We start from the raw sequence: 25,926 nt of genomic DNA on the forward strand, positions 1-25,926 counted from the left end.
TGTTCAGTAAAAAGAAGCAAAGAAACAAACCTGTATTTACTTCTAATGGGGAAAATTTATCAGTAGTTCATGATTTTGTGTACTTAGGTATGACCTTTACTTGTAATGGTAAGTTTGATAAAGCAAAAAGTGTATTGGTAGAACAAGCCAGGAAAACCACGTTTTGTGTTCTACAAAAAGCCAGGAAGTTGGCATTGCCTTTAGATATGCATTTCCAGTTATTTGACAGTATGGTTGCTCCAATAGCATTGTATGGTTCTGAGGTTTTTGGATTTGAAAAGTGTGATGTTATAGAGTCTCTGTTTATCCTTCTAGTGGTTTCTATTTTTAGCTCCAGCAGGCCCTCATCCATAAACAAATTTGAGAGAATACCTTACAATGACGCAACAGACAGAGTTTACTGAAATTCCTTACAGTGGTTCAAGAGAATTTTTTTAAAGTTTTTTTCTTCTTTCCATTAGCTTTAGTGGCCCTTAAAGGGGCCAAGTGTCCCCACTTAAGGAGAGGACCTTGCTAGGATGCTACAGACAAAGTCTGGTGTAATGCTGACCAGTACCTTCAGTAAAGATGTTTTAGTGTTTAAGTAATCAAGAGCACTACCGTGCAGGTGCAGTGGATTTGTTGTATAAGAATATTAGAAATTAAAAATCTGTTCTACAACAGACAATGCTTAAATGTAATGAAGAATGGAGGCCACTATACAGATTAAAGAAAAGCAAGCTAGACTTTTAACAAAAGAAACGTATTTATTTGTCTGAAACTTTTTAACAATTTATTTACAAAAAGACAATTCTTAAGTAACTGTAAACAGAGTATAAACTTTTCAAACACAATAAGCATAATGAAATCTGATTGATCCATCAAGTCCATAACCACGTATTCTTATTTATTTGTTTTTTTTTTTTTCCTTTTTTTTTTTACAAATTGTGGCATTTTTTCAAGATTTAGACACTGACTATATATCATTTAGAAGGTCTCCAGGGGTGATGGCAGGACTGATTTGACATTTAAATATATCTTTAAAAAAAGTCATTTTTTTGGCCAAAACTGTATTTTCCCCTGTGTAAAATGCTGACCCATGCAACTTTTTCCCTCCTGAAATTTTACAATTTTTCCACAGAAACGTTGATTTTATAATAACTTTACGTCAACACGAAGCCAAAATTAAATTATTTTTTTGGTCTCAAAAATTAATGAAATTTACAAAAGAAAATATCTAACACAAATCGCTTTTGAGGATAAATTCAAAACTAATCAAGATACAAAAAAAAAAATGTATTTAAATACAAAATGTACATATAAACCTCCTAGTACCAAACTTGAAGTTCATCAGAACAATGTATATTATATATTGTATAAAGTTTTGTTATACACATAGGAATTTCCTGTCTGAAAAAAAGGCAAGTATTTCACTAACAAATACTAAACCCTGTATTCAGCTCCCAACAGATACAGAAAATATTTAATCAGAAATGATGAAATGGTGTTGTCTCGACAATCTGTGCATCAAAAAGTTCACTGTTTTAATCAAGTATTCAGTCTTGTGTCAATTTTTGCTGATACAACACTAGAAAGACATGTAGACATATGCTAAATATTTAATCAAAAGGTCATTAAAACAGTACCTTGGCCTACAATGCGGCATTCGGTTTTCGTGTGGGCACAAATAGGATCCAGGCCTAGCAAAGTCTTCTTAGGTCAGGTACAACATCGCATATATCAAGATACTGTTATAATAACCCTAATATATTTATAAAAGAAATAAAAAAAAACGTATTAAGGAAAAGATGGATCAAACAGCAATTAATATCAGCACTACGAGACAAAAACCTAGCACTTCAAAATAACTGCCACTTAAGCATCAACAACAAAATGAAAATGATCCGAGTGTAATGTGGTTACATCTAAAAATATGTATCAGAAAATAAAAGAAAATGCACAATACATGTAGAAATGCAATAGAAAAATTGCACAAAACAAGGATGTAAATGTTAGGATAAGCATCTTCCTCTGTTTTACATGAGAAATACAAATTTTCTCGCCAATAAATGAGAAGTGAGATAATAGCAAAATCACATCTAAACTTGTGGATTTATTGAAAACTGAGGTCTGATACTGATCGAAACCTGTAAAATGAAATTGATGTTCCAGTTACATATTACATTCTTGTTTAAAAGAAACCAAATACTAGTCTTGTCATGGTTGTTTAACACTTCTACAGCTGATATTTATAGGTTATTAGATTTGTATCGAGAAATATGCACGAGTTCTGCATTGGAAATATTATGCGACTTTAGGAACGCAATATTATTGCGCAAAAGAATGAGAGCACATTTCTTGATGCAAATCTAATAAACTTTTCATTACATAAGAATCTACACTTAAAATTATTATAAAAATTATTCTAATTTGTTGTTATTAAAGCCAGTGTAAAATGGAAAATATCGTCATTTAAGAACTTTTAAACGTGATGACATACATGAAACTGACCTCACAAATGACATGACACACCCGATATGAAATTTGAACGTCAATATGGAAAAATATTGACGTTTCAGGTTCCACAGAAACTTAATGAGTTTTTAAATGAGTATGTAATAAAGTAGTTTATACATTCATGTTTGTTTTTTTAATTTTCAAGCACATTAACTAACTCATCCTGTTAGAACGCCTGCATATAAAACAAGACCATAATTACACGCCTTAAGTCCTCACATGATCTAACAAATTTGCACAAAGGTTCATTTCAAGGAAGAATGGTATCTCCGACAAACAAGAGGGCCATAATGGCTCTAGATCGATCACCTGAATTTTTCACGGCTGATGTAGGTAACGCCTTTTTAAAAGAGTCATTCAAGAAACATTTCTGCCTATTAATTCGATACCAAGCAATAGTAGACTCAGAGAAAAGATTTTCAGAGTTTCCCATTTAGCCATAGAAGGAAAAACAAGTCCATATAAAGATGGTTTTGATAACTGATGTAGGTCGTCACCAAACAAAGTCAATGCACGCAATCTGGTCAGGATCCATGCTGTTCGCTTTCAAACCCTACTGCCATTAGCGAATAGCATGGATCCTGACCAGACAGTGCAGATGCACAGGCTGGTCTGGATCCATGCTGGTCACAAATGCACTCGAGAAGCAGTTAGTGAACGGCCATTAGAGAAACCGTTAGCGAACAGCATGGATCCTGACCAGACTGCGCCGATGCACTGGCTGGTCTGGATCCATGCTGGTCGCAAATGCACTCGAGAAACCATTAGTGAACAGCCATGTGAGAAACCGTTAGTGAATATCCAACTTGAATATAACAGTCCAAGCAGTAATGATGCTCCAGCAAATGACTGTAAAACCAGTTACCTTGACAGCTGGATAATCATATCCGCATATATGAAGGTGACAGATTCTTACTCCTGCATATGAAAGAAAAAGCATTTCCTTTTGGTTGTAGCTTAAAAAGCTAATGCATTCAATTATAATCAAATATAATGAGGTTTTAAAACAAGAGAGTCATTCTACACCATACGATAGGTGTAAGACATGTTTTTCCAGCACTGGAGGATATACATTCGTATCTGAAATGTAAGTAAATATGTGCTAACCAGATTTACACAGCTGTAGGCATACATCTGCGGGTTTCTCTAAATTATATTTTGGTACTTATGGAATTAAGACCAAGCATACTATTATGCAATTTTTTTCTCATTCAAAATGTCATCAATCAAACAAACCTACAGTTTTCTTATTTGAAATGGGACTAATATCATATACATGTATTTTTGCATTCTGAGACAGCAATTTTGTTATCTGAGGTAGGAAATTAAAACTTAAGCAAAAAATACAATAATGAAAATATGTAAAGACATTTTTAACTTAACTGGCAACTGCAAACAAAATAAATAAAATGAAAAAGATCATGACTAACAAATGAAAAACTTACCACCCTTATCACAAAATTCATCTATAAACGAAATATACTTGAAGAACAAATACATTACAAATGTATTAACATCAGAGTCGTATAACTCGAAAATAATATGGGTGCAAATTGTGTAGATATAATCAGCTCTGTCGTATTAACTGAACCATACAGTTTTTAGTACAGGACTTGAAAATGTCTTCGATATAGCTGGAACTTTGAGACAAGCAAATTCATGATATGAGTTTAACTGTATGTACAATTAAACAAGGACATAAAAATAATATCAAGTTTGTAAAATAAACAAGTTTGAACCACATCTTCAGAGTCAAATACATACTTACACTGAAAGCAAATCTCAAAAACTTGAGAACAGCAATAAACAGAAAAACTGTAAATGAGCTGTGCCATGAGAAAACCAACATAGTGCATTTGCGACCAGCATGGATCCAGACTGTTCGCTTTCAAAGCCTATTGCAATTAGAGAAACCATTTGCGACCAGCATGGATCCAGACTGTTTGCTTTCAAAGCCTATTGCAATTAGAGAAACGCTTAGCAAGCAGCATGGATCCTGACCAGACTGTGCAGATGCGCAGGCTGGTCTGGATCCATGCTGGTCGCAAATGCACTATGTTGGTTTTCTCATGGCGTGGCTCCAATAAATATCATTATACATGGCAGTGGATATATGCAAGGAAAATAAAGGTTGCTACTACATAGAAATAGGTGCCATTTATGTTCATATGTAAGTACCAAGAAAAACATCATAGGTTGATATAATAAGCTTTAATCATTTTTCATGTTAGTACTGTAAACAACTGAGTGCTATTGTACAATTTAATTGACCTGACAAACATGTTCCCAGCTTTCATGTTAATCTTATATAGGCTCGAACAGAATATAATAAAAGCCAGGTCCATTTTTTGACAGGTCAAATAAATTGGACAATACAAGTCACAAGAGGAAAATAACAAGAGTGCCAGACTGTCACGAAATACGCCTGTCTAAATATTCAGATACAGAAATTCAAGGGCCATAATCCAAGAGTGCCTGGGGCAATTTGGGTGGTTGGCAAACCTGGCCGAGATATTATGCCCAAAAACATTGTCACCAAGTTTGGTGAAGCTTGGATGAAAACTGTTTGACTTAGAGGGCGGACAAGGCAAACTTCGCAGTTTTTCATATAATTCAAGGGCCATAATCCAAGAGTGCCTGGGGGGATTTGGTAGGTAATCGAACTTTCATGTACTTCAAGGCCATAATCCAAGAGTGCCTGGGGAAATTTGGGTAGTTATCAAACTTGGCCGAGATATTATGCCCACAAACATTGTCAGCAAGTTTGGTGGAGATTGGATGAAAACAGTTGTTCGACTTAGAGAGCGGACATGCTTCTGAACGCCGATAGCCAGCCACAGGTATTCACATAATAGGCACTGCTCTTTCAGAGACGGGCGTATAAAATTATTCCAGTTATATTTTTGAAAAAAAAGCCGTTTTCAAGGGCAGATAACTCTTTTTCAATACCGGTGACCTATGACTGATTGCATATTTTTGTTTCTTAGAGGATAGTCCTTCAATATCCAAAGTTTGAAGAAATTCTATCATATCAATTGTTTCTGATTATCTTCCTTTATGACTATAACTCAGCATGTTCATGAGCAGTACTGAAAGTAGTACTTTCCTAACCAAGTAATTATTCACATTCTCTATTTGGAGAGAGATCTCTAACTATTTTCAATGTAAAATTCATACAGTTCTTGTATTATAAATCTATCTACGACCTATAAAAATTATGGAAATGATGAGGCGTGTTTAGCAACAAGAAAGTGACCTGCGCATGCGCAACTGAATCTCAGGTAAGTCCTGAACAAAATTCTTAGATGAAAAAGAATTAAAAGCATTATGGAACTTTGAAATAATTCACTGAAAGATAACCATAGTACATCTTTCATTTGTTAGTTCACAGAAAACACTTACTGGAGAAAAAAAACAACTGCAAATAAACTGGAAATTAAGAACGTATCGAAACTCCTTTAAGAACCACTTAACTAGAAAACTGAATCACTTGATGACAAACTTCAGTTTCAAACTCAATACTTTTCTGTACTTATATTTTCCTTATGTAAAATATTGTATGTTAAAACTACTGGTATTCCCCATTTTATTTTGCCAAATTACCACATGCTGTTACTGTTTCCTTAAATTTGCTTCCCCATGGCTCAATTTGAGTATTTCAAAAGAATCTGAAATTGTGGATTTCAAATATTGACGATATAGTAAATGATAATTTTCTATGGTCATCAGGACCAAATTCACTGATATACCGGTACTCCACTGTGAAATCCATGAAAATTAGTCCTCAGCGATATTAACAAAGACATGGGTTTCAGAACTGTTAAAATGCAATGGGCATTGGAAACATTTCTGTGCATAAAGACCTGCTTTATGCTAAATATTGGTAAATGAAATGTAATGGCTGAGACAGTCTACAGATGACAAAATATATTTCATATAAAACAATTACCCAATTTGACTTCTCTCTAACACTATAGAGACCTCTGCCGCAAATATGCAACTGACTCATCAAAAACTTAAATGAATTCACACTGTCTCATGAAAAATTTTTAGATTTCAGTAACCATAATTGTTTTGAGTATTCTATAAATAAACATGATGTGGGCGATAAGATGGAAAAAAAGAAAAGGAAACCGTTATGTGATTTTGATTGTTACATGGTGTTTGTGATGTAAGTAATTACTGTACCATTAAGGAAGGTAATCCCTGTTAGCACTATAAATATTTCCCTCTTAGTGAAATGAATGCCGTTTCCAAGAACATAGGAACACTTAGTTTATTTGAAAAAATTTCAATGAGGAAAGACTTATAAATATCTCATTAATAAAATCAGTTTCATGAAGACAATTTTGTCACTAAGTTAAACATTATTTTTACAAAATGTCAGAATAACCGGTCATCTAAATGCAAAAAATGGTTAACTAAGCTGATATTATAAATCAGCAGTTCTTGTGTACTAAACTACCCTGAAATTCCGAAAATAAGCTGTGTTTTTTTTTTTTAATTTTCGTAAGGATTTGGTGGCTTATTATTGAGACCGGCTTATTTTTGAGTCCGACTATCTTTTGAGTACTTACAGCGGGCAGGGGTATTTTCGAGTACCAAAATACAGTCAAGTCTGTCATATTTGACCTTCGATGGGACAGATGAAGTAAAGTCGCATATAGCAGGGAATCCCTTAATACAGTCAAAATTAGTCCTCCGATACCCCACCCACTTACAAATACAGGCCTAAAAGATCACCCACACCGGATCCTTGTGGTACCCAAACATGTTGATGTGTAAACTTAACACTAATTGATTACAATTTAATCTATTGTCTTTGTAAACAATAGGGAATTATGAGATCGTTTGACACGAAACAAAAATATTATTAGCTGGTCATTAGCAATTCTGTGAGTTGCCAGGTTGAAATCAAACTTTACTATTTTGTGATGGACCTTTTAATAATTTCTGAATTTTAAACCAACTCAGTGTGGTTGAATTCAGCCCAAAAATCAGCAAACCAGTAAAAAGTCTCTTAAAAAGACAAACTAAAGCAAATCTGACTGAAAAATGAAGGTCGCTTGTCATGTTAGACAGGGAGTCGCTAAATACGGACTTATTTTATAGCATTTTACATCCGGTGCACTTGACTAGGGTCAGATAATACAGGGAGTCATTAAATTCAGGGAGTCGCTAAGGCATTCTCGACTGTACTGCAGATACGGATGTCATATATTTTTTTACATTTTTTTAGTAAAAACATTGTCGTCGACAAATACTTATACTTCTAACTTAAATGTTTTTGTTACAAGTTCTTAATGAACATAACAGATAATTACTTATTAAAAAGTTTTGTCCGTACTAACAAACAAATATACCTGTGATTTAACCCCAAAACGGGTATTAATAACTTACACAATATGTGATAAACACCGCATTGTGTGTGGAAATAGATCCTCTATGTACATGTTGGTAACTTTTGCTATCTTATATGGTGTCCTAACAAGGTCATTGATACTATTTCTAATACAAACAAGAAGCTGCGTTCAATAAACGCTTGATGCCCCCAGTGGCATCTTTGTCGACAGACTTTGCACCTAAGTCCAGAACGAGGTCAAGGTCAAACTGAGGTCTGGTGATGTTTGAAGATGAGGAATGGTCACAGTTTACATCTGTATTAGAATCAATTCATTCTTGTAAGGGGTATTGATGCTAGACAAAACGGTCCCATCTGGTTAACCAAGAGATGGCCCATATAAAGCAACCTAAGTCCAAAATGAGGTCAAGGTTAAGGTCAAACTGAGGTCAAGTGATGTCTGATGATAAGGAATGGTCACAGGTTACATCTGCATTAGTATCAAGTCATTCTAGTAAGGAGTATTGATGCTAGACAAAACAGTCCCATTTGATTAACCTGATAGGGATGGACGGATGGGACAATCACCATATGCCTCCCGCATCAGTAGATGCTGGGGGCATAAAAAATGGATGGTTTATTTTTGAGTGTGGCTAATTTATGAGCCCTTTTTGCTTGTAGTGAAATCGTCGTTTATTTTAGAGACCAGCTTATTTTCAAAACCGGCTTATTTTCGGGATTTCAGGGTATATGAATCACTATCATATAATGTTTGCGTATACCCAAACTTATGATATATACATACAACTCATGTAAATAGCATACCTGTAATCTATACAACTTGTGTTCAGCTTTTGTTGTCTACAAGGTTTCATAGCCACTGTCCAAATCATGTGTCTATATATATACATGAAGTGCAATGAAATACAGTTTCATTCAAGGACTTAAACAGAATAAATTCAATACCATCACTCAACTTGTTAATGATAACTAAACTTCTAAATGCCATGACAATTACCGGTATATTGTATTATGATTAATATTGACCCCAAACACTTTTTCCTTTACTGCCAACCATTGAATAAAACAATCAAATTCCATAGTTTTGTTTGCGTATAATAAACATATCAGGAGTTCCTATCCGTCCTCTACTTAGGATCCTCGGCATACTGATCTCCACACACATCTCTAGGGTGCACCCATTATCATACCAAACAATTTACTCTCTTCACAAGTAACACTTTTTACATGTATATGTCTCCATATGGCCATAATTGGTTACCATACAGAGCATTTATGTATAGGGTTCATTCTGCTGCCTAACGGGCAACTGTAAGCACGGGCGAAGTCCTCCGAGTTGGCAAGTGGTAATCTCGCCCTGTAAAACAATTGAAAATGAAAATACATTCAAATTCTCAGAGGCCAGGTATATCTAATAAAGAAATACTTTAAAATACACATGATACCTGTTACAGGCCATTATTTACTAAGCTTACAAAGTAAAGTAACTTCATGAAACATCATAAAACTTAATTTTGTCATCTAAGTTCAATGAAAAAAGATAATAAAGATATTGTAAAGTCATTCAATTTTTCAAGGTTCTGGTGGAAAACTACTTAATTGATCAAAATGATGGGAATATTATTGTTTTTGTTGTAATTTTAATGACTGTCAAACTTTGTTTTGCTCAAACTCAGATAATTTGTACAAGGTCGCTCCCTCGAACTCCTTGTTGGGCTCCAGCAAAATACCTGCACATTGTGTAATGTATATAGTTTGAAGCCTGGAACTACTGAGAACTCAAAAGTTTTACCTATCCTACCAAGTTAAAGTAAACAAGCAAATTCGATGAATTGGAATCCCCCGCCGAAAGGGTCAGAGTTGAGGAACGGCAAAAAAAATATCCAGCAAAAAGTTAAGAATGTTACCAAGAAGCAAATAATTTCATTAGTCAAAATCAAATTAAAAGAAAATGAATGGTTTGTTTGGGTGGGGTGAGGATACAACAGTTTACATGTTGATTATAAATACTGATAGAAAACGAAAAATGAAAAAAACAAGAGCTGTCTCCATAGGATGACACATGCCCCCGATGGCACTTTGAATGAATAGTTATGGCCGATGTTAGAGTTTAGGACCTTTGACCTACAGACCTGGGTCTTGCGCGTGACACGTGGTCTTACTGTGGTACACATTCATGCCCAATAATTTTAAAATCCATGCATGAATGACAAAGATATGGACCGGACACGCCCATCAATGCACTATCATGAAATATGACCTTTAACGTCTAAGTGTGACCTTGAACTTTGAGCTACCGACCTGGAACTTGCGTGCGACATGTCGTCTTACTGTGGTACACATTCATGTTAAGTTATTTGAAAATCCATCCATGGATGACAAAGATATGGACCGGACACGAATGCACTATCATGAAAAATGACCTTTAACGTCTAAGTGTGACCTTGACCTTTAAGCTACGGACCTGGGTCTTGCGCGCGACACGTCGTCTTACTGTGGTACACATTCATGCCAAGTTATTTGAAAATCCATCCATGGATGACAAAGATATGGACCGGACACGAATGCACTATATGAAAAATGACCTTTAACGTCTAAGTGTGATCTTGACCTTTGAGATACGGACCTGGGTCTTGCGTGCGACATGTCGTCTTACTGTGGTACACATTCATGCCAAGTTATTTGAAAATCCATCCATGGATGACAAAGATATGGACCGGACACGAATGCACTATCATGAAAAATGACCTTTAACGTCTAAGTGTGACCTTGACCTTTAAGCTACGGACCTGGGTCTTGCGCGCGACACGTCGTCTTACTGTGGTACACATTCATGCCAAGTTATTTGAAAATCCATCCATCGATGACAAAGATATGGACCGGACACGAAAATTGCAGACAGACTGACAGACCGACAGTTCAAAAACTATATGCCTCCCTTCGGGGACATAAAAAATTGGGGGGGGGGGGGGGGGGGGGGGGGGGGAGGGTGAGGGGGGTGACCAAGGTAAGGTGGTGACCAGGTGTAGGTACACAACATCACATGTTTATAATAAATGTTCATGGAAAAGAATGGAAGAAGTTTAATGAAATTCTTCCAATTGGTTGGTTTGCTATGTACAGATCTGTGGATTTTTAAACAATTAAAGGGCAATAACTATATGGAAAATTGACCAATCGAAAAAAAACTTGAAGGGCATCGTCGCAGTATCTTGGTTCATGTCTACTTCAAGTTTGATGAAATTCTACCTGCTAGTTACTGAGAAATGGCTGCAGACGGACATTTTTCATTAAATCAAGGGCAATAACTCTGAGGGAAATTGACCTATCAAAAAAAAAACTTGACGGGCATCAGCGCAGTATCTTGGTTCATGTCTATTTCAAATTTGATGAAATTCTACCTGTTAGTTACTGAGCAATGGCTGCAGATGGACATTTTTTATTAAATCAAGGGCAATAACTCTGAGGGAAATTGACCAATCAAAAAAAAAACTTGACGGGCATCATCGCAGTATGTTGGTTCATGTTTATTTCAAGTTTCATGAAATTCTACCAAGTAGTTACTGAGAAATGGCTGCCGACATACGGACGGACGGACAACGCCATTTCAATACCCCCCTCCCGATTTCATCGGCGGGGATAATAAAGTATGACTGTAGTCCCTATCAAAAATCGCTGATTTTACAATATCCTGAAATGTATCAGGCAGAATGATTTCAATTGACTGTTACAATGCATGACTAGTCGTGGTGTTGGAACAATGAAACAAGAAAAATGTCAACACTGTTTGATACATGCTCCTTAAAAATGCTTGATATAACATTGTAAAATTCAAAAGAACTTGCCTAACTAAATTAAGAGATGACAAGATGGCCCCTGTATCACTCACCTGACCTGGTTCTTACACCAGATAATCTAGTATCTTATTTGGCCTATATTTCATACAAACAAACATTCTGACCATGTTTTATGTAAACCAGGTTGATCATTAACCAAGTTTTGCAGTGATTTGTCCTATTGACCTTAGTTTCAGTTACAAACTTCCTACATTTAAAATAGACATTCTTATAAAATCAAGTAGAAAATGTCTCTTTTAAGTGTTTTACATCTTTCTATAATTTGATCAAGATAACCTAGTTTCAAACTTGTGCTAGATTTTATAAAGACAAGATTTATGATGATCAAGCAGAAAATGTGGCCTCTAAACTCTGTGTTAAGAAAGTCACCCATCTTATAACCTCTGGTAACCCAGTTTAGAACTTTACCTAGATCCATAGATCCGAACGTTCTGACAAAATTTTTGATTTTGATCAATGAAAAACCTGACCCCCAGAGTGTTAACAAGATGACGCTTTGATACAACCTAGTGACCTAGTTTTTTTCTTATCTCATGTAATTTAAATTTTCAATTCGACCTTCAATTTATAGAGATTCTGACACTGTTTTATGAGGATCAAAGTGAAAAGGTGGCCTCTGCAATGCTAACAGGGTCTAACTATGATACTAACCTAGTGCCCCAGCTTGAATAACCCATTCAACTTGACCTAGATTTCATAGAGACAATGTTTGTATTGGGTTTAGCACTGTTTTTCAGACATGTAACAGTGGACAGTTAAAATAACAAGTGTTTCTAGACACCATGTCTTTCATCAATCATAACAGAGAACATACACCTCCCAAGGGATCAAACTCATGACCCTGTTATCTATAGATCTGTGCTCTCCATACTGAGAGGGTGGACTAAAAAGTCTCACAAAGATTTATGAAGACAGAAATTGTAACCTTTTGAATATTTACAAGATTTTAATTACCCTAGTGACATAAACTTTGAATCCAGACAACACAGCAATGATTGTTTCTGAGACTTAACAGCAGGAAACATTTTGACCAAGTTTCATCTAGACTGGGCCAACATTGTGACCTTAATAGAGTGTTAATAGTCAAATTGTTGATAACAGGCAGCAGATGACAGTGGACGATGGACACAGGGTGATCAAAATAGGCCATGAATTTGAAAATGAAACTCCTGAAAATGCGCATGTCCACTGGATGTATACCAAGTTTCATTTCCACTGGAAGGAAACTGTAGGAGGAGTTGAGTAATGTAAAGTGCAAACAATATGCGCACATCCATTTTATGTTGATGACATAAACTCATTTTAATTGGTTAGAAACTGCAGGAGTTGTGTACGAAATAAAATGTGACGGACAGATAGTCAGTTCAAACACTGTAAAATGCCTCCCAGAGGTGGAAGCTGGAGGGAGGGGCATATAAACTTACCGGATAGGGCCAGGACTATGAGCAGATGTCCTTATTTTCTCAAGAGCTGCTTTGTCTCTCATGTTTCCACACCATATCTGGGCAAAGTTTAGGAAGAACAACTGGTCATGGGTCATGTTCAGACCAGGCAGGAGTGGTTCCGGACCATGCTCTTTCTCCCACATCTTATAAGCCTGGATCAAAACAAAAACACAGATCAATAATATTTCCAATGTTTAAAAATGTACAAGCATTACAAATAATAATCATCATCATCACCATCACCATCATCATCATCATCATCATCATCTTTCATCAACAACTAAAACAATCAAACAAATTTGCATAATTATGATCAAAATAAAAGAAGATTTTTGCTAGATATATATTCAGAACCATCTTCAAGACTTAAGTCTAAAACTCTATATGAGTTACCCATCTTAAGACGAGAATAGTTGGTAGTCTGAAGAATGTACCTCAGTGCAAATATGCAGTGCCACCCACTGAAGAATACATCATGTTCAAATATCCTAAATGAGAGTAAAGTTTTGAAATTGGTTTGTCAGGTAATAAGAATTTCAAACTCACATTGCTTTGCATAAACAAACTTGACCAGTCTGCCTAAGCTATAAAAATGGTCAGATATATATGTAACTATCATTGCATCATAAAAACAGCATATCACCCCCGACACTTTAATATATTTACAGTAAAAATAATTGAAGTTCAAGGCGACTTCCCACTTTAATAGAAGACTCCAGGTGCCACTCAGGGATTTTTTTCAGCATGGGTGTGCAACTTGGCAAGATCCCCAAAATTTCTATACCAGCCAGTCTGTGGCTCAAACCCGCAAACAACAGAGCCTGTCAACTGGTAGAACTGTATTCTAACTTCTTAGCAGAAGAAAAGAAAGCCTGTTATATTATATTCACCCTGTAGGCTTGTTTCAGTCCACCGTTGTCAGCAATATTTTCACCTTGTGTATTTTTACCATCAATCTGAAGATTAAATGAACATCAATAATATTTAACTTCATCAAACTATCTGAAAACAATTGACAGATGCTGTGTAAGCTATAACCTGATAGCCATATTCAAAATTTCTATCTAATATTCTCCAAGCTAAGCACTAAATTCATTATACATGTCCTACCCTATTAGGTAGATAAAAATACCCACAACTACATGAAAATGCACAACAACATTATCAAGTCAATTTGAAATATTACTCCAAGTTAACAGTAAACCACCGATAGCCTGAAGTCACAAGTAGATCGAGATAACTGGATTTAGAGAGATCTAAACATAACTAGAAATGTGTCCATTGGACACAGATGCCCCAACTACATGACAAATGACACAGATCAACTTGGGAAAACAATATGTTGCTATTTAAAAAAATGTAAAAAATATTTTCGGAGCTACATGCGACAAAGCATTAAAATGACATTTTTTTCCTAGGTCAGGAGCCATAAATCCTACAATACTGAATGAATCTGGACGCGAAACCCCAGGTGCACAACTGCACATGCTGACCAACATTCCTGTAAACTTTGGTGACTCTAGGTCAAATACTTTTGTAGCTACGCACGACAAAACATTAAAATGACCAATTTTTAACTAAGTCAGGGGCCATAACTCCTACATGACTGGATCAATCCGGACGTGAAACCCCAGGTGCACAACTGCACATGCTGACCAACATTCCTGTAAACTTTGGTGACTCTAGGTCAAATACTTTTGGAGCTACTCGCGACACAACATTAAAATGACCAATGTTTTACTAAGTCAGGGGCCATAACTCCTACATGACTGAATGAATCCGTATGTGAAACCCCAGGTGCACAACTACACATGCTGATCAACATTCCTGTAAAGTTTTGTGACTCTATGTCAAATACTTTTGGAGCTAGGCGAAAAACATTAACATGACCAATTTTTTACTAAGTCAGGGGCCATAACTCCTACATGACTGAATGAATCCAGACGCGAAATGCCAGATGCACAACTACACATGCTGACCAACATTCCTGTAAAGTTTTTTGACTCTACGTCAAATACTTTTGGAGCTAGGCGCGACACAACATTCTCAGAAGGACGGACAGACGGACAAGGGCAAATCTATAGGCCCCCCACCCCCAAAGTAGGGGCATAAAAATTCATAAAGAAAACAACTGGAGACTAGATGAATTGCTAGAGTCAGTCCAATTTCTTGAGCCACCAATACACAGTGTTTCATTGCAAGTAAACTTATTCATAAACAATGAAAGGGTCTTTACAGTAATTGGCATAATACATTTACAGTCAATGCCTTTACAGTAATTGGCATAATACATTTACAGTCAATGCCTTAACAGTCATAAGACATAATACATTTAAAGACAATGCCTTTACAGTCACAAACACAATACATTTACAGTCAATGCCTTTACAATCATAGACATAATACCTTTACAGTCAATGCCTTTATAGTCATAAGACATTATACATTTACAGTCAATGCCTTTACAGTCACAGACACAATACATTTACAGTCAATGCCTTTACAATCATAGACATAATACATTTACAGTCAATGCCTTTATAGTCATAAGACATAATACATTTATAGTCAATGCCTTTACAATCATAAGACATAATACATATACAGTCAATGCCTTTATAGTCAAAAGACATATTAATACATTTACAGTCAATGCCTTTATAGTCATAAGACATTATACATTTACAGTCAATGCCTTTATAGTCACAGACATAACAGATTTACAGTCAATGGCTTTACATTCATAGAAACAATACATTTACAGTCAATGCCTTTACAGTCATAAACATAATACATTAAATTCAATGGCTTTAGTCACAGACATTTATTTTTTTTGCTGGGTTTAACCTTGCACCCACACAATTATTTAAAATTTGAATGGTGGAGAAAGACCCCAGCTGCCCCTACTTATTTCGTCACAGGTAGGAACTTTGGTAGAACCACCAACCTTCCATAAGCCAGCTAGAGGCTTCCTCATATGAAGAATTCAACACCCCGTGTGAGGATTCAACACACATCAATGGGGGCAAGTGATTTGAAGGGACTCAACCACTCGGCCAAGGAGGCCCCTCACAGACATAATACATTTACAGTCAATTCCTTTATAGTCATAGACATAATACATTTACAGTCAATGCCTTTATAGTCATAGACATAATACATTTACAGTCAATGCCTTTATAGTCATAGACATAATACATTTACAGTCAATTCCTTTATAGTCAGAGACATAATACATTTACAGTCAATTCCTTTATAGTCATAGACATAATACATTTACAGTCAATGCCTTTATAGTCATAGACATAATACATTTACAGTCAATTCCTTTATAGTCATAGACATAATACATTTACAATCAATGTCTTTATAGTCATAGACATAATACATTTACAGTCAATTCCTTTACAGTCATAAGACATAATACATTTACAATCAATGGCTTTACAGTCATAGACATAATACATTTACAGTCAATTCCTTTAAAGTCATAGACATAATACATTTACAGTCAATGGCTTTATAGTTATAGACATAATACATTTACTATCAATGGCTTTACAGTCATAGACACGATTCCTTAACAGTCAATACCAGCCAAGTCATAGACATAATACATTTACATCTACCAAGTTGTAAAAACCAAACCTATAAGTCAATCCTTTGGCAGCATAGAATGAAACAAAGCAGGACAAAATCAGACTTGTTTCTGATAGGTAAACCTACATTTACACCAATCTGTTCTAACTGAACATTAGAATACTGCTCTATTATACACTGTGTCCTTTTCTGAAAGGCCTGTATTGTTTCATTTTTCCACCATTGTTTCATGTTACCATCTTTATCATACTGTCTACCTGAAAATATCAGAAAAATAAAGAAATAAAACTTTTTTTTTTATAAAATAATGGTGGTCAATCTCAATGAAGCAACAATTCATGACATTTTTCATTTTTCTTGTATTATGACATTCTTTTAACCTTTACCCTGCTAAATATCTACAATGGACTGGTCTATCATTCAATTTGGGCAGTACATATCATTTATTATTTAACAGTCAGACTGATCTTAGTTTGCACTGGTCGCAAAGTCAAAGTCACTTGCCACCAGCAGGCTAAAGGTTAATATTCTTAGCTGAAACATATGCTTTGTTTCCTTTTATATATGTTATTTTTTTGCACTTACCTCCCTGTAACAGAAAAGTACTAAAAAAGCTTTCTTTATATTTCAAAGTTTGTTTTTTTCCAGTTTTGCATTCCAATTTGATACAAATTAAACTGCCTCCTGAAGCTTAAAAAAAAATAATTCAAATTCTAATATGCTTGTCTCTGTTAAAACACTCTTATGCTAGAATGACGTCATGTTAACGTGCGATGATGTCAAAGTTTTTGTTGCGACCAAGAAAGAGCGCTTCTATATTTCATCTAATCTTTAAGATTACAGGCATATTAGAATCGAAATAATTTATAGCACAATGGTGCTTTAACACTATTTATGCACTCGGGTGGTAATACGTCGTTCAAATAATTTCACTCAGACTGCGCCCTCGTGAAATTATTACGCCCGACATATAACCACCCATCGTGCATAAATACTGTTAAAACACTCTTTTGCTATAAATTATTTCTTAAATAAAGCATAATTATGTAAAAAAATCAGTGCTTTTTATTTCAGAATTTCATATTTTTTAAAGAAAAATTACGAAAATTTACCCTTAAGTTTGACAAACACTTGTGCAACATTTGCGAATGTTCCAAATTATTGAACTATACTGACATATTCTACGAAACAGGCAATTCTAGCTGTGTTCAGGTTTAGTGCCTTTTCCAACAATTTTTCAGTCACATAAACAATGGTGTCTTTAGTGCTGCCTCACTGGAATATATACACCATAAACACATGACAGACATGATTTCCCACGTCCTAAGGGAGGAAGCTACTAGCACTTTTTTGTACATTTTTGGTATGACATGGTCTGGGTGCCACCCCCAAAACCTCCCGCACTCAAAAATAGGGGTTTTTTGTTAGGCTGTTCTATGTCATTATGTACATAAACTATGATCAGGGCTGGAAACACACACAAATATGCTTAACTGCAGGACAGCTTACCTTTGTCATCAAAACCATGTGTAATTTCATGCCCAATGACTACACCAATACCACCATAATTCAATGACCTGAAAACAATGGTTTATTTTTCAGAGTATTAGTTTAGACTATGCTTATACATGCAACTCTGAGGCCATGTAACCTTTCTGACATATTAACAAGTCCCCCCCACACACACACAAAAAAAGGAACAACAAGCAACCAAAATATGAAGTTCCATGGATGTTGGACAAAGTTTTTTCTAGTTACCTTTTAGACTTAGGGTCACTGTAAGTTTGATCTTTGACATACTGACCCCTAAAATATAAGGGACCATAGCTCATATCAGCATTCAAAATGATTTCAATTTCTTTTTCTTTTTTTCTGTAAAGATCTCAATCAATGTTAAGGTACTTACTCCATAAAAAATATATCCTAATAATAAATGAATAATTTTTATTAATACAAATGTATTATAATACCAGATTTATATAGCGCCCTTTTTCATGATAAAAATTTTCAAAGGCGCTTTACATATACTGCAGCCACACAGCGCGAAATCATTCTCTACTAGTTCAGACACAGAGCGATTTGACCTGAGGGACAGAGTGAGATAAAGCCCCCAGAACAGACAGAGAGAACTTTTCAGATACAGACGTGTCCGGCTAACTTAGCCTAGCTCTTTTCGAATAGACAGTCTGGTTCTTTAACGTGCCTGGTGTATAGCACCGATACACGGGAAGCCGTCTTTCCTGGGAAAAACCAGTACAGGCCTCTAGTTAGGTGGGAGACACTCAAGAGCATCTCAGAAATTTCCAGTGCCTGGACCAAGATTCGAACCCCGGACCGCTGGATTGACAGTCAAGCGTGTTACCACTAGACCACCGGCCCACCTAGTATTTGCTAAAGATATATGTTCATAGAAGATGTGCACTTACTTTGGGAAGTATTCACTATAGAAAGGTGGCTGAAGCATCCCTGCAGCAAACACTGAAATATCAGATTGATTTGTAATCACATTTGTCATGTTATGTTTTGCATTCTATCAGGCTTTATGTCATTTAAATATTAAAGAACAAATTTTGTCACACAATGCAAATACACTGGAAGGTAAATTATGTTTTAATAAACCATTTAACCTTCAAAGAAATTTCAAGAAATTAAATGAAGACTTGTCTAAGAGTGACAAGCATACCATTGGTCAATTTCAAAATTGTGTTCACAAGCAACCAATCAGAAGATAAATTTTTTAGACTGGTCTCCCGTCTTGTATTTGTAACATAATAATCATGTCAATAAGCTGGGCAAAGCAAAGCTAAGAAAAAGATGCTAGAATACAGAACCAGGGGTTATATGTTCTAGCTTAACCCCTAATACAGATTTTCAGCAGTCTTTAGCTAGTCTCATGCTTTACATCTAGAAGACAAGAAACGCAGCAATGCCACGAAACCAGGTTTTCAACACTTTTCATAAGAATAAACAAGAGTGCCAGAATGTCACAATATACGCCCATCACAGCAAATTTCTTTACTCTAGCACCTGTATTTGCAGATGTAATTTTAATTTTGTGGTTGTTTAGTAATCATTGTAATTCTTTTGTTTTTCTAAGTCCACAAAAAAACTCCTTACCAGGTAGAGATACCTTAAAATACACCTAAAATTAGAAAGTAACAACTATGTTGTACCACAGAAAAGTGGTCTTGGTTTTTCCCTACGGTCAATTATAAAAAAGTTACAATATAAGTTATTTATAGTAACAACTAAGGGAAGTTAATCTTAAAAAAAAAAAAATAAAATAAAAAAAAAAAATACAAAAAAAAAAAATTGTAAGTCCACACAGAAATCCTTACTAGGTAGAGATTGGTCAAAATACACCTCAAAATTGGATGTAACATGCATGTTGTACTACAGAAAAGTGGTCTCGATTTTTCCCTACGTCTAGTAATGAAAAAGTTACAATATAAGCTATTTATAGTAACAACAAAGGGAAGTAATTCTAAAGAATGGAACTGCGCAAGACACTTCGTCTCATGATGGTGTATAATTGTGCCAAGTTACATCAAAATCCCTCTATGCATGAAGAAGATATGCTCCGGACAAACTTTTCATTCTTGTATCCTTTGACCTCTAAGTGTGACCTTGACCTTAGACCTAGGGACCTGGTTCTTGCGCATGACACTCCATCTCATGATGGTGAACAATTGTGCCAACTTTTATCAAAATCCCTCCATGCATGTAGAAGATATGCTAACCCTAACCCTATTTTTAGTAACAATGACCTTGACCTTGATCCCAGAAACCCCAAAATCAATCCCAAGCTACAACTTTATATAAGTTTTCTATACACCAAGTTTCATCATGATAGCTCATTCCTAAGTTAAGTTATTGACCGGAAACCCTTTTTCTATTTTAAGTAACAGTGACCTTGACCTTGACCCCAGAAACCCCAAAATCAATCCCAGCCTTTGTCTTGATATAAGCTACATACATACCAAGTTTTATTCAAATATCTTTACCGAAACAAAAGTTATTGACCGGAAACCCTTTTTCTATTTTAAGTAACAGTGACCTTGACCTTGACCCCAGAAACCCCAAAATCAATCCCAGCCTTTGTCTTGATATAAGCTACATACATACCAAGTTTTATTCAAATATCTTTACCGAAACAAAAGTTACTGACCGGAAACCCTTTTTCTATTTTAAGTAACAGTGACCTTGACCTTGACCCCAGAAACCCCAAAATCAATCCCAGCCTTTGTCTTGATATAAGCTATATACGTACCAAGTTTTATTCAAATATCTTTACCGAAACAAAAGTTATTGACCGGAAACCCTTTTTCTATTTTAAGTAACAGTGACCTTGACCTTGACCCCAGAAACCCCAAAATCAATCCCAGCCTTTGTCTTGATATAAGCTACATACATACCAAGTTTTATTCAAATATCTTTACCGAAACAAAAGTTATTGACCGGAAACACCAGTTTGCCGCCGCCGCCGCCGCCGCCGCCGCCCGCCCGCCCGACCAACATCTACCCCAATCTAATAACTCAGGTTTTCGTTGAACGAAAACCTGGTTAATAAAAGAACTAAGCAAAGGAGCCTAAAATTACAGGTAAACACAGGTGCCTATTAATAAACTTAACAAGAGCTATCTAATGACAGCATGCTACAGTCTATTTGAAGCCCTTCCACCTAATACAAAATGTACAAGCTTACATGTGTACAAACAAAAGCTTAAGCACAGTTTTCTAAGTTGAAAAAGGAGTAGAATTTTACTTAAATGTAAGCATGAGTTATGAAACTTGAGGCCACCACATAATGACCATCCATTAATGCCAATGACGTAGGGAGAATCTGAAAACATTTGGTCAGGTCATTCCTGAATAACATGCTTACATGCAAAACTGTCACAAAATTTCTATGTTAAAAAGGGGCAAAGCATGAGGTCCAGTTGTGTCAGAGAAAACTGCTTACATTTAAAGCTTTTGTGATACAGTCATCAATGTGGACGTCAATGAAAGGCTGACAAAAAAGCTCTACTTTTTGAAAAAATTCAAACAGTTCAGCTACAAGCTGACCTGACACACAGAACAAAGTGTTTTTTTTATGTAACAGAAAAGAATTATTCATAATTAGTTTTTTGCATTCTAGAAATTTTACTTTCAATAGATACAGTATTTCGTTTACCTATATCATTAGTGTTTGGATTGTAGAAGGCATTCACTACAGCAGGGTGCTGCTCCCAACTGAAATAGAACATATTCATTGAAACAATTCAACATTATTTTCACTAGATCATCTGCTTTCTCACTAAATGTTTACTATAGTCTGTCCAACCTATCGAGGTAACATCATTTTTTTTTAATGTGTGTTAAAATTAATTTCAATCTAGAATTTACAATATAAATCCTACTTTCGTTTTCAGTCTACCTCAAAATTGACAAAACTGTTTTTTTCACAGGACTCTGGGCAAAATCCAGGGGTGAGCATTATATAAGGGTATCTACGGTTTGTCCATATATGTTATACTTTCATGATTTTCTATATCTTCAAAGAACAGAATTTGAAGTAGACATTACTATCATAAATCCACTCCATCATTTTCAATTTTCTGGTGTATAAATGACATAAAATCTGAATCCTGCAGATAAGATGTTATAAATTTTGGTATTTTGGTCAAGTGACTAAACCTCTTCAAACCATACAAACCCCTGTTAAGCAGCTAGTTAAGGGAGGGAAACAATGTGGCAGCTTATGGCAGGAAGAAATAAGAACAAAATGTCAATTCAGAAAGCAAGCTGACTGGCTGCTTAAGGTAAGTACTAAATTACCCTGCTAAATTTCTAAAATGGACTGGTCCATTATACAATTTGGGCAACACCACTTGTTATTCAAAGGGGTGGGGTGTTCACTGAAAATTTCAGACTGAACAGCCAACAGTGCAGACCATGGTCAGCCTTAATGGACAAGCAGAATCACTTGCTGCCAGCAGGCTAAAGGTTAATACAAGCCACTGATAAGTAAGGTTCAATGGTATACAGAGAGAAGAAAATTTCAAATATCTGAACTTACACATCTTTCTTGACAGGCTTTCTGAACTTTATCATTGTTCTGTTAGCATCATATCTCTCCACTCTCAAAATATTCTCAAAATATTGGTCTGGTTCAAAATACAACTGAAAATAAAAACATTACTTGTGAGCCATCTTGCAATATAACATTGAATGTTATTTAAATTAACAAAAATGTGATTTGAAACAATCGACATCACACCTAGAAGTAACAGTAGGCTGCCAGGTAGCTCCCGCAGTAGAGCTTACAATCAAATCTGTACTAAGCAGCCAACCAAGGAAGTGACACAGTCTGGTTTCTTAAGACAAGCAGAATTCAGAACGAAAAGTCAGGTTGGAATATAAGCTGACTGTGTTTATGGCAAATGGCTGCTCAATACAGGGGGCTGCTACTGCAGGTTTAACTGTATCCAATCACCATCCCTTCATTCCATAAAATAATCTAGAAGTTTAAATCATTGGTTTCATTTTTACATGATGTCTCTTAACAGAAATTTTAACTACAAGTTCTATATGCAGTGACACTGACTCAATCACTAAGACAGTTTAAACTTGCAATTTCCAATAGGAAATATGGAGGTCTGAGTGAATCAAGCCAAAATACCACGATATCTCAGCTAGAAGTCTGACAGCCAGCTCAGACAGAAGTGTGACTACCAGCTAAGCTAGAAGTCCAATACCCAGCTCAACTAAAGTCTGAAGGCCAGCTCAAATAGAAGTCTGACAACCAGCTAAGCTAGAAGTCTGACAGCCAGCTCAGCTGGAAGTCTGACAGCCAGCTCAGCTAGAAGTCTGACAGCCAGCTCAGCTGGAAGTCTGACAGCCAGCTCAGCTGGAAGTCTGACAGCCAGCTCAGCTGGAAGTCTGACAGCCAGCTCAGCTAGAAGTCTGACAGCCAGCTCAGCTAGAAGTCTGACAGCCAGCTCTGCTAGAAGTTTGACAGTCAGCTCTGCTCCAAGTCTGACAGTCAGCATGGCTAGAAGTCAGACAGACCATTCAGCTAGAAGTCTGACAGCCAGCTTGGCTAGAAGTCTGGCAGCCAGTTCAGCTAGAATTTTGACAGCCAGTTTGGCTATAAGTCTCACAGCAAGCTCAACCAGAAGTCAGCTTTGCTCCAAGTCTGACAGCCAGCTTGGCTCCAAGTCTGAAAGCCAGCTTGGCTGTAAGTCTGATAGCCAGTTCAGCTAGAAGTCTGACAGCCAGCTCAACCAGAAGTCAGCTCTGCTCCAAGTCTGACAGCCAGCTCTGCTCCAAGTCTGAAAACCAGCTTGGCTATAAGTCTGACAGACAGTTTGGCTAGAAGCCTGACAGCCAGTTTAGCTAGAAGTGTAACAACCAGCTCAACTAGAAGTCTGAAGCTTGGCTAGAAGTGTAAGAGCCAGCTCAGCTGAAGTCTGACAGCCGAATTCGGACGGCCAATACGACTGTAAGTCCAACAGGCAGTTCGGCTAGAAGTCTGACTGCCAGCTGAACTAGAAATCTGACTGCCAGCTCAGTTAAAAGTCTGACAAACAGCTCAACTAGAAGTCTGACAGCAAGTTTGGCTAGAAGTGTGACAGCCAGCTCAACTAGAAGTCTGACAGCCAGCTCGGCTCAAAGTCCGACAAACAGCTCAACTAGAAGTGTGACAGCCAGTTTGGCTAGAGGTGTGACAGCCAGTTAGGCTAGAAGTGTGACAGCCAGCTCAACTGGAAGTGTGACAGCCAGCTCAACTAGAAGTCTGACAGCCAGCTCAACCAGAAGTCAGCTCTGCTCCAAGTCTGAAAGTCAGCTTGGCTAGAAGTCTGATAGCCAGCTCAGCTAGAAGTCTGACAGCCAGCTCAGCTAGAGGTTTGACAGCTAGCTCATCCAGAAGTCTGACAGCCAGCTCAGCTAGGAGTCTGACAGAAAGCTCAGCTAGAAGTGTGACAGCCAGTTTGGCTAGAAGTGTGACAACTAGCTCAACTAGAAGTCTGATAGCCAGCTTGGCTAGATGTGTCACAGCCAGCTCAACTAAAAGTCTGACAGCCAGTTCAGCTATAAGTCCAACAGGCAGTTTGGCTAGAAGTCTGACTGCCAGCTAAACTAGAAATCTGACTGCCAGCTCACTTAAAAGTCTGACAACCAGCTCGGCTCAAAGTCCGACAAACAGCTCAACTAGAAGTCTGACAGCCAGTTTGGCTAGAAGCCTGACAACCAGTTAGGCTAAAAGTGTGACAGCCAGCTCACTTAGAAGTTTGACAGCCAGCTCAGCTCAAAGTCTGACAACAGCTCAACTAGAAGTCGGACAGCCAGTTTGGCTAGAAAACTGACAGCCAGTTAGGCTAGAAGTGTGACAGCCAGCTCAACTAGAAGTCTGACAGCCAGCTCAACCAGAAATCAGCTCTGCTCAAAGTCTGAAAGCCAGCTTGGCTAGAAGTCTGACAGCCAGTTTGGCTAGGAGTCTGACAGCCAGCTCAGCTAGAAGTCTGGCAGCCAACTCAGCTAGAAGTTTGACAGCCAACTCAACTAGAAGTTTGACAACCAGCTCAGCTAGAAGTCTGACAGCCAGCTCAGATAGGAGTCTGACAACCAGCTCAACTCAGCTCTACTAGAAGTCTGACAACCATGTTTTTCAGTTGTTATCGGTATTTGGTTAAGTTCTCAATTACTTGTGGAGAAACAAGTTTGCACTGGTATCAAAACAACATGAATAGGTCACCTGACTGCAATGACTTAACTGAAACACAAGCATACATACTGTCTCAAACTTTTTGTCTAGCTGTACGGGATCCAGGATAAAGTCTGGATAACCGATTCTCTCCTTGATTGCAGTAGCCTGAAAAGAAATCACTCAATTACTGTAAAATCATTTAATTTCGTGGGCATGAAATTTCGTTGTTTTGGTCAAAACGGGAATTTCGTGGGGATATGAATTCGTGGATTTTAACTTTTGAACATAAAATGGATGGGAATTTGACTTCTTCGTTGGGATTAAATTTCGTGGATTGACTCAACCACGAAATCCATGAAAATTAGTCCCCCATGAATAATAATGATTTCACAGTATATTGTAATTCTTTCAAACTAATCTGTAACAGTTTGGTGACAATATTGAAAATCTTTTTTATATGCAGTATTTCATAGA

General features: G+C 36.6%; 1 protein-coding gene across 2 annotated transcripts in view; it reads right to left on the bottom strand.

Moving 5' to 3' along the window:
* Positions 1-726: 726 nt before the first annotated feature.
* LOC123526343 (neprilysin-1-like) overlaps positions 727-25,926 on the bottom strand; it is a 108,120-nt gene continuing 82,920 nt past the window's right edge. For both annotated transcript variants that reach the window (XM_053522921.1, XM_053522922.1), the window contains 9 exons: positions 25,540-25,617; positions 22,822-22,925; positions 21,937-21,995; positions 19,187-19,238; positions 18,270-18,337; positions 16,887-17,017; positions 14,051-14,116; positions 13,140-13,312; positions 727-9,215 (listed from right to left, as the gene is read on the bottom strand). In XM_053522921.1, the coding sequence (XP_053378896.1) occupies positions 9,116-9,215; positions 13,140-13,312; positions 14,051-14,116; positions 16,887-17,017; positions 18,270-18,337; positions 19,187-19,238; positions 21,937-21,995; positions 22,822-22,925; positions 25,540-25,617 (831 nt within the window). In that variant the 3' untranslated portion in view covers positions 727-9,115. The remainder of the gene's footprint in view (positions 9,216-13,139; positions 13,313-14,050; positions 14,117-16,886; positions 17,018-18,269; positions 18,338-19,186; positions 19,239-21,936; positions 21,996-22,821; positions 22,926-25,539; positions 25,618-25,926) is intronic.

Source organism: Mercenaria mercenaria, chromosome 14 (genome assembly GCF_021730395.1).
Source record: "Mercenaria mercenaria strain notata chromosome 14, MADL_Memer_1, whole genome shotgun sequence".
In the NCBI taxonomy this organism is placed as follows: Eukaryota; Metazoa; Mollusca; class Bivalvia; order Venerida; family Veneridae; genus Mercenaria; species Mercenaria mercenaria.